Source organism: Lupinus angustifolius, chromosome LG12, assembly GCF_001865875.1.
Source record: "Lupinus angustifolius cultivar Tanjil chromosome LG12, LupAngTanjil_v1.0, whole genome shotgun sequence".
NCBI classification, from domain to species: domain Eukaryota; kingdom Viridiplantae; phylum Streptophyta; class Magnoliopsida; order Fabales; family Fabaceae; genus Lupinus; species Lupinus angustifolius.
This window is the reverse complement of record NC_032020.1, coordinates 13,669,131-13,679,478: the sequence shown is the minus strand read 5'-3', so window position 1 is coordinate 13,679,478 and position 10,348 is coordinate 13,669,131. Positions and strand designations below refer to the sequence as shown.

General features: G+C 33.9%; 1 protein-coding gene across 1 annotated transcript; it reads right to left on the bottom strand.

Moving 5' to 3' along the window:
• Nucleotides 5,512–9,876, bottom strand: LOC109361534 (protein trichome berefringence-like 7). The gene is made up of 4 exons (XM_019607016.1): nt 8,675–9,876; nt 7,542–7,700; nt 6,891–7,201; nt 5,512–5,825 (listed from the first exon to the last, which is right to left on the bottom strand). Exons 1-3 carry the CDS (start codon nt 9,502–9,504, stop codon nt 6,895–6,897), a joined length of 1,296 nt encoding a protein of 431 aa, XP_019462561.1. The 5' UTR covers nt 9,505–9,876; the 3' UTR covers nt 5,512–5,825; nt 6,891–6,894.

Genomic DNA, 10,348 nt, shown 5'->3' with positions numbered 1-10,348 from the left:
AATACTACGACCATAAAAGAGATTAGGTTGTCACATCCTAACCATTGATGACTCTAATATTGAATGAGTGATGAATGTAAGATCTTAAGAAAAGCATGTTTAACTTGGCAAATAAACTAAGTAGTACAACTACTCCAAAGTTTATTTGTAAGTATATGAGACAAGTAGTTTTGACTTGAAATCATTTTTTAGGTGATCAATCTAAAAAGAGCATTAAGTTCTTCTCAAACAAATAATATTAACCAAAGCACCAACTTGAATGATTAAAATTCAAACTTTTGTAAATTAAGAAGAAGTAGAAAATACATAACATTGTTCAAAAGAAAATCTTTTGGAGCATGAGCTATCCATCCAAGGATTGGATGCTTTTGAGTTCCAAATGAGAATACAAAATTGATTTTTGCATCTCATTTGCCTTCTCCTTTTCTCCTCTTGAATTCTAAACTACAAATTACAAAACTTACTTGAAAATGAAAATTCTAAGCTAAGAAAGAATTCATAAATGAGAGAATTCTTGCCTTCAAGTATTTTTGAGAGAATTTTATGAAGAAATGGTGTATTGCTATATGTTTTTCTCGAGGGAAATTGCCTTTATTTATAGGCTCCACTCCATACCACTAAGCTGCTGAGTTGGACCGCTCAGCAGCTGACCAAACCCTTCAGCATGGGTTTGGTCCCTTGACCAAGTAGCTTAGTCACCTCCTTGTGCATGACTCATCAAAGCTAGTTGTGGGCTATGAGACCACCTATTGTGAGCTACTTCTGAAAAGCCTATGGTGGGCTACTTGAGATGAGGTTAGAGATGACTTCATGGGTTGCTTGATGGTTAAGTCAAGTCTGGTAAGCACTGCCCAGCACACCTGCTTCACCGTTGAGCTGCTTGTTCAGCAGCTTCTAACCGTGTTGACTGGGACGTGGCTTGGTACTTGCTGATCTGGCCAGGAGTTTTATTCTCCGCTGAGTAGCTTGGTTGGACTGCTGAGCTGCTTGTTCAGCAGCTTGGTCTTGTGCCAAGCTCGTGTCTGACCGTGTCAAGCATATTTCTAGCCGTGCCAGGCCTAGTCTGATTCTAGGCTGAGCGGCTAAGTAGGTCCGCTCAGCTGCCTGGTTGAGCAGTTTGGTCCAGGTCAGGCAGGTGGCCAGGTCAGCTCAGCGGGGCTTGTTCCACGCTCAGCTGTCTGGTTGAGCACCTTGATTTTCTTGACTTTTGTTGCTTTTTGACCATGAATTTTTTCTCTTCTTTTCTTCATTTTATTTCCTACAAAATACATAAAAAGACAATACAAACACAAATATACCAAATTGTGATATTTTATACAAAAAGTATTGTTTTAAGTTGGTTTTTTTCTCAATTATGTTTAAGATAAGTGACATAAAAGTGTGTGATTTTTAGGTATGTTTGGCACTTATCAGACATCATCATTGTTCTTACGGGCACCTACCCATAGAACATCGAGTTCTACACTATGTGGAGTCATAGGTGTATCACTTTTGTTCTCCAACTAACAAAACATAACCAATAATAATGTAATTAGATATATATGCATACAAAACATAACCAATAATGTACAAATTAACAATACTTACAATTCTTTCCTCGATTCCTCTTTACCCCGCTCGAGAAGCTCAGTATGGATATAAAGGCTTGGATGTCATTTTGCGGTTTTCATTACTTAATTTATGAAACTATAAAAAACATTAATATCAACAATCATATAGAAAATCATATATATAAAAGTCAATACAAAGAATATGATTTTACCAAGAAAGACTCGTCTTGTGTGCTTACGGTGACAAAAGCCTTCCAATCCTCTTCATCAACGATATTTGGTTATTTAGTTGGAGGTTTTAGGTTGACATTGTCATCAGCATCTCTGAGTAATTTTCCGGCATCAGTTCGGAATTGTCAGAGAGTCTTGTCAGTTGATTTAAGGATATAATCCTTATGCTCTTCACCAACATCAAAAGTTGCCTGAAATAAAAACACATATACATTATATATTGTATGCAAACACATGCATATACGTACATTGCATGAAAACAAAAAAACTGAAAAAATAAACTTACTGTTATTTCATTCTAAATACGCTTTTTCACGACATTCCCTATTTCACTCCATCTGTTGAAGGTTAGCTTTACATTCTGCCTAACAACAATACCAATGTAGCTTACCAATGCGTTGTCACCCTTCAAGTTTAATAGTTGGCCTTTAGAGTTCCATTGAACTTCTATCTTCACATCCTTACTTCTTGACCGAATGACAATCTTCATGGAAGTCATTCCACGTGGATGTCATTTTTGAGCAACGATTTGCTTGTCTTATGGAGTCAGTGAAGCTTCGTCACCACTGTTAGAGACATGATCGTCATTTTGGGAAGTCATTGATGAAGTTTTTTCAGTTTATGAGAGTATGATGGTTTGCTGAGAGTGTGGGGATTTCTTTTCGAGTAAGTTTGAGAGTGTAGAGGAAACGATTCATGTTTTAGATATTTAAACTATAATAACCATTTAACATCGCATATTAACGATAGCATTGTTGTATTGACCTCTTCAACATTGCTGATGAACAATCTATTACACATTATTCATAACCTTAATTTAGCATGATTGATGATTCTTGGTGCCTAATGGACTTTGTTTGACATGGTTTAGTGTTTTAGACTTTATTGGACTAATATTCCTAAAATAAGTTAATTTGGGATTATTTAGCCTGATTAAATCTAACATCATTTTCATATCATATTTGGCACCAATGGCATTTTGGGCATTATGGAAGTGGAGGATATGTGTTGAAGTGAAAATTGTATTTTTACTTTAGGAGTTTTTAATTGTAAATTCGGTTTTAGTTTTGGGCTCATTGTTTAGGGCTCATTTTCAGTTTTACTATTTGAAAATGAGGGAACCCGAATTCCACATTCACTCTACACATTTCATTCATTTTAGAATTCCGTTTTTCTCCTTTTTGCTCTGCTAGGGTTTCACTCATTCTTCATTTTCTCATTTTCGGTTTGCTCTTCCATTGCCATGGAAGGCTAAATTTCTGGACTAAGTTCCTTTGGTAATGTATCACAACTCTTGAGGTTTTATTATTAATGTATTTTCGGTTTCTTTATTGTTGATTTCTTCTATGTTAGAAACTGATTTATGAGTTTATCTTCGCTAAGTTGATTTACTTTCTCTAGTGCATGAACGCTTAGTTCGTTTGAATTTGTTAATCGTTTCATACTTATACTGATTTCGCCTAGTTAGAGGTTTAGGTTCTGAAACTTTGAATTGATTATCACTTAGTTAATTGATTCTCAACAAATTCGGAAGTTAAGGTTGGAATCTGAAAATAATCTTTTGAAACCGAGGATTGAGTTGTGAACAAACGAACCAAAGAAATTTAGTCATTTTATTACATTGCTTAACTATTGTTTTTGAATTTGATTTATGTTCATACTATCCAACAACAAAAAACCCATTGTGAGTGAGTGTAAGGTGTTTGAAGCTTTGCTTGAAAGATAATCCTTGGGAAACGACCTAGGAGTCACTTCCTAGTACTGCAGTTTTTAATTGTTATATTATTTGTATCGGGTACGGCCTCGATCAATCGCATATTAACAGTAACGATGTTGTATTGACATCTTCAACATCATCTCCAACGTCACATATTAACGATTGCGCTGTTGTTGTGTATCCAACTGTACACTACTCATTTTATGAACACGACCTCTTCAACAGCGCATATTTAACGTTAGGGGTGTAAGCGGTTCCGGTTTAAACTACGAAACCGATGGAACCGAACCGAACCAAACCGCATAATATGGTTCAGTTCGATTTCGCGGTTCGGTTCGGTTATTTTTTTAAGGAACCGTTTATGTTATGTTTGGTTTATGGTTTTATAAATTTAGGAACCGTTGGAACCGAACTGAACCGCATATTAAAGAAATATATACAAGGGATTAAGGAATAATGTTTTATTATTAACTAAATTCTTCAACCAATTTTCTAGCTTAAATTATCATTTTTTGTGCGAATTGTAGTGTTATATATGTTCTAAATTGTTATTAAGTTAGTATTATATATGTTATTAGTTACTAAATTGTTTACTAATGTCTTATGATTTGAAACATATTTATAACTTTGGTGATATTGAGTTTGAAACTAACATATATCATATATTGTTATACATGTATTGTTACATGTGTTACTAATTATAAAAGGTAAGGTTACAAATGTAATTATTATATATTTTACTAATTCATATATGTTACTAATGATGAATTTTATTGTTATATATGATTCATAGTTTTTTATAATAGTAGTAATAATGTTTATCCTTTTATGGATAAACAATCTCTTGTAATATATTTTGAATATTCAGTTAATGAAAGATTTTTTATAAAAAAGTAAGTGAAAAAACTGTGGAACCGAACCGAACTGAACCATTCAAGAGCGGTTCGGTTCAGTTCGGTTCTTATAGTTAAATTTGCGGTTAATTGAGCGGAACCGAACCATATATTTTTTATCAGTTCGATCACTAAAATACACCAATAATCGAACCGAACTGAATTTTTACACCCCTAGACACTTTGTCTCAATAGGGAGAAGCACGGCAAAGAACCTTATGGTTTCAGAAGCAATTGAGGAATATGCATCCTTAATTTAGAACATTCTTAGGTCATGACTACTACTAAATGAGTTAGGCATTGATTGCCTACTATATTAGTTAACCTTACACCTTTAATATATTAATTCAAATTTGATGGTTAGTAATTTAAAATTATACGTAGGTAGAGATCAATTTCACCAATAATTAAAGTTTATGAGTAATTAAAAACAAAAAATAGTTTACAATATCTACTTGCAAAACATATAAAGTTTAAGAAGTTTTGTGAACTTTTTCCTACTTAAAATAACAAAAAAAAATTAAAACATTAAAAAAAATGAAACAGAGCTCATAATTGTAAATACATTTTTCAATTATTGTCATTTATTATTTTAACTTTAATGTTTTTAACAATAATCGATCTATGTGAACAGAGAGTATTACTTTTTATACTCGGAACCAAAGATTGAAATTAAATCCTCATCGTCTTTGATCGGAATGAAAAAGGTTTTTGATATCAAGCGAATTTTAACTACTCTATCACATATTTAAATCTAGGATGAAACTATTAACTTGCCCGAATTTCTATTTACACTTCTCTTTAATAAATTATAATATTGTAAATTAAAAAATTAAAACTATAAATAGTTAATGAGAAATGTGGATAAATATTTTGGAATATAATTAATTAATTGGACATCTAATTTACAGGCCCAGTGACAGCATTGGCCACATATTCCTTCTAGCCTCTACCAAAAGAAAAATGGGTTCCAAGTGAAGCAAAAATTTAACAGTGATTTCATTCAAACAAAGAGAAACGAAATTTGGTGACTGATTCCTACTATTCTTTTTCTCTTCTGTTGAGGAGAACAATAGCATTGTCACCATGACCAAAACAAAAAATCATGGCATGCAAACAATTTTTTTACAACTTAAATCCCATGCACTACACATTACTGAGATAAAAAGAATTTGGAAAATTAAAAAAAAAATACTTTCTGTTTCGTCTTTCTATTTTGGACAATATACTACAATTTTAATATGTATTCGGGGATTAGTTTTACAAAATCTGGTGCAATTTTGAAGAGATGGCAGAGTTCAATAATTGCAGAGAGAGGACATGGCTCCAAATTTCTAGTGTTAACACGGGAATGAAATTTGATCCACACTTCTTTGGAAGCATCTAATACTTTGAGGTAGTCTTGTAATTACTAAGAATGTTAGTCTCTCTAATCTGCAACCACAAATAAAGTATGTAAGAAAAGCTATTATTTTCAACAAGATGATGAAGCACATGTATAATTATATATTAATATATGTGTGTGATGTGGAATAAGGGCTATGGATTCTGTTACGAGTTGTCCTTATGGCTAAAGAGTAAAGACATTCTTTGCAGTATGTCTTTACTTAGAAAAAGAACAAACTTCATCTAACAACTAAAATTCATCTAACTTGGAAAAAGAACAAACTTCTCTAAAAAGCATGACACATGGGAATAATAGTGACAACTATACGCATAGTCAGCCTGAGAACAGAAACTACTAAGAGATTAGTTTTTTTTACATAACCAAAGGGTATCCCTTACCCTATTGGTAAGGAACTAATCTCTTTCGGAGTGTGTGGTTGCCCCTCTCAATAGTATTGCTGCCAGGAATTGAACCTTGGACCTTTCGGCCTATTTGGGGATCCGGTGAAGCCTTACACAACTAGACCAAAGCCTTGTTGGTAAATTAGTTTTATAAAACTACTAAGTTACCATAACGATAGCATAAAGTGTAATTGGAAGGCCGTATCATTCAAAGGGCGAAATCCCTTTCACATTGATTCATTAGTAAAGAAACCTCCTCAGCTTTCAATTGCCACAATTACACCATGTGAGTGTTGGGAAAATACACATGTTGCAATCACTTCTCTATATATTGATTATTAAGGTAGCAGCATTTGAGAAATATGAGGCTTAACTATGACTCAATCTAAATATACAGCACATGAAACCTCTAAAATTTACAACCATGCTGTTTCTAACAATATTACTAAAGACTAGAAACATAACAATTAAATTGAGTAATAATAATTAAATCTTTTACCAAAAAAATTATGTAAAATGATTTAATTATCAATTTAGACCAAAAAAATGAAAGGGGAATATTTGTCTAACTACTAAACATAGGGGGAGTGATATACCAGTAAATATTAATGGGTGCTTGGGAATTTTAGAAAATCATGAGTATAGTTAAATCATGCCATGTATGCTCCTGAGAAAAGTGAAAAAAGAGAGTTAAAAAGTAACTGAACTTACTGTGTCATTCCATTGGTTGAAAAGGGATTTCATTATCAGTAAAAAGCTGGGACAAGACAATTTCATTCCACATATCAGGTACTCCAGGTAGACACCAGTGGCTACAATCTTGCATAGATAGATTGTCACTCCAGATACCAACATGTGCATCACTCCGGAAAGCTGACATAGAAGTAACATGGAGAACATTTATAGGAAATGCAACATTCTTTACGACTTCCAAAACTGTGTCTGAAAACAAGTGTTGATCCCTTCCGTCAGTTTCTAATGAGGGGTACCGGGTCAGATTACAAGTCCCACGGGTTTGATCACTGCAGCAAACATGAAAGCTGGATCAAAGATTGTTGTTGAAGTGTGCAGTTTTTACTAGAAAATATAGTCACAAAAGGCACTGCCAGCAAGCGATATTTCGAAGATTAGAAATTCTCATGCATGAATTAAAGTTCTTTAAATTGAGCAAAGTTTGCTACCTATATGATGTAAGGATATTTTGAGGGGGGGGGGATGAAGAACAGGATAATAAATGACAGTTTTTAGTTCATCGGAAAGGATGACCGAGAAAATGATAGTTTAAAGGAACTATATAAGAACAAAGGTAAACATATTTAAACAGAGTATGATGTTACCAATATTCCAATAATATAAGAATACCTCCAGTGAGATGGTTCGAATGTCCTAAAGAAGACGTGTGTTCTATTTCTATCGATCTCTCTCTCAACCCATGATGCCCAGGTTTCAAGTGCTATTCTAAAGGCAGCAGGTATTGACATCCCAAGATTCAGAGAGCCTCCAACCTTGAAATAGCAACCCCTATTGAACACAAGAAGAGGACCATTTTATACAGGAATACACAAAATAAAATATCTACATATCAAAATATGAACAGATCATGCCTATCAAATAAACTTAAAATGCAATTGAATAAATGTCTAATGAATAATGAATATCATGTTCACTACAAAGTTGTCTTTCTGCTTTTAACTGAGAGTTGATAACAAATGGAAGTTAATTTCAAAAGATTTGATAACTGACGCTTTCACGATGAAAAAGTTGACCATGGCCCTTCCTTTCATCAATATCTTTCTCCATTTCCCCCCTTATGGTTCCCAGGTAAATTCAAAACCTGCCTCTACCTGACACGCATAACTCATTTCACAAAAGGCCAAGCACAGATAGTAAGTATATTTCTGCTACTACAGCCTTTGCATCTATAAGTTACATTACTTATCGAACATTATGCTTTTAGAGAGAGCAGCCATGTGAAATACCCATCCAAGATTCAAAAATAAGTTCACAGATACATTACTCTAACAGCTAGGAACACTCGAATGAGGTGATGCAAAAATCTTTTACTCAATGGAAAGGCTGCCACAAGGTTGCTGAGTTGTGCATGATTTTTAGCTACGATGTGGTTAAATTAACGTACTTTATCAAGAACCATCTCTTCAAACACTTAAGCCAGATGATATATTGATAGCACATGAATAGTTTTATATATCTGACACCACACAGCACACACACAAAAGCCCTATGGGGTGTAAGAGTGGATAATGCAGATAATGGCATTCATGAACTGCAAAATGCCACTGAAACTAAGGGAAAGAACAATAGTTAATTTTATGAACTATTGGTGAAAGCTTTTTCTCTCCCTTAAAACAAAACCTCATGTTATACAGATAATTAAGAATGGTAAAGAGCATGGCAATGAATATTATTACAATCATAAAAATACTGATGGCATACACTTACATACTATTAAAATATGAAAAAGAAGGAAAGCTTACATATTGAAAAGCTTGGATGGCACCCACCAATGTCCTGTGTTGAATATCAGAACATCTGAATTAACCCACTGATCACTTATGTCATCTAACTTGTCCAATATGAGAGTTGATTTTACCCTCTTTGGCGCATGTTTAGGCTTCGGACCCTGCTGTACTAGGAAAACCGATCGATAAAACTCAATGGTGAAATTGTAGTCACTGAACCTTACCCCTAAGAATCTAATCCTCTTTGTTATCTGATTCTGGTTCACTTCATAAACACCTTTCTTATCCTCAACCCCAGCCATGAGCATACAAATCAAAGACTCCCACTGTGTTCTACTCATTGAATCACCAACAAAAACAATCCTTTTGCTTCTTAACATTTCCAAAACTCCATGAACATCGAACCTTGGAACATCACAACTCTTTGGTCTCCACCTCCAACTAAGGTAATCCATGTCACTTCTCCCATTCCCTAAACAATTAAACCCTCGTTCCACAAAGGGGCACTGAGTGGCATTGTACAAAGGGTAATAACCATCAGGGACCTGAACCCAGCTTCCATCCAATACATTACAATTTCTCAATGATTCACTATTGTTGTGGTCTGAAAAAAGACCCTGGCTATGAAAAAAAGTGTGACTAATACTTGGAAGCAGGTAAATGTAGCCACCACCAACGGCTATAAAGAATGAAATCACTGAAGCAATAATCACAAGAACCTGAAACCTCAAAGAGACCCATCCAGATCGCGTAATGATAACTTTGGGACTTCCAATATTAAGAGACCTTCGATTGAAAGATGAACTTTTGTTGAAGGAAACGGTTCTATTCAAAGCACTCGTCATTATTGTGATGAGGGTCTAAAGCACCCATCACGTTATGCAAATCAACTCATAAAAAAGGAACTAGCATGGTAAAAAAAACACCGACCCTTATGAACAATAGCATCAATGTTAATACCCAGATAGAAAAGATTCGATTTTGGAGAGAGATGAAGATGCCCAGAGGCATAAAATGGATTGGGTGGGAAGGTGGAGAAAATTCGAAATCGAATGAAGAAAAAGTGAGAGATGGGTAATAAGAAATCGGAGATCATACAGAAAAGTAGTGAACTTTGAAGTGACGATAGAAATAGATGAAGAAGGACGCGGAGAACAGGGTTGTGTGTAGTTTAAGACATGTGAGAATGTGTAGCATGAAACATTGAACAAACAGGGCAGAGAGACAACTGGTACAACTTACTTCCAATTGCAAATATAATTATATAATGATACCATAAAAGGGTATGTTTTTGGCTTTTTGCTTAATAATGTTACCATAAACAGATGTTCTAAATATACGGAAAAATGTCATAAAATTAACTATAAAATGATCATTTTTGCTATTTCAAAAAGAGAAATAGATTTATGTATGGAGTGTATGAGATTTTTATATTATTATTATATCATTTATTGTTTATTTTTAATAATAGTTGTCTCCTAAATAAAGGTGTACAAAGTACAAATGGGTGATTCATTGATTGTGCATAAATTTTTATACTATTGGTATATAATTTTACGCTCTTTCAAAAAAAAACATTGGCATAATGGTTTTTTTGTTTAAATATAGCTAAAGAAATATTTAGAACTTTCGGCTGGCACATTTGTTTTTATCAAAGAACACCTTTTTGGGTTTGATAAGACATTGATT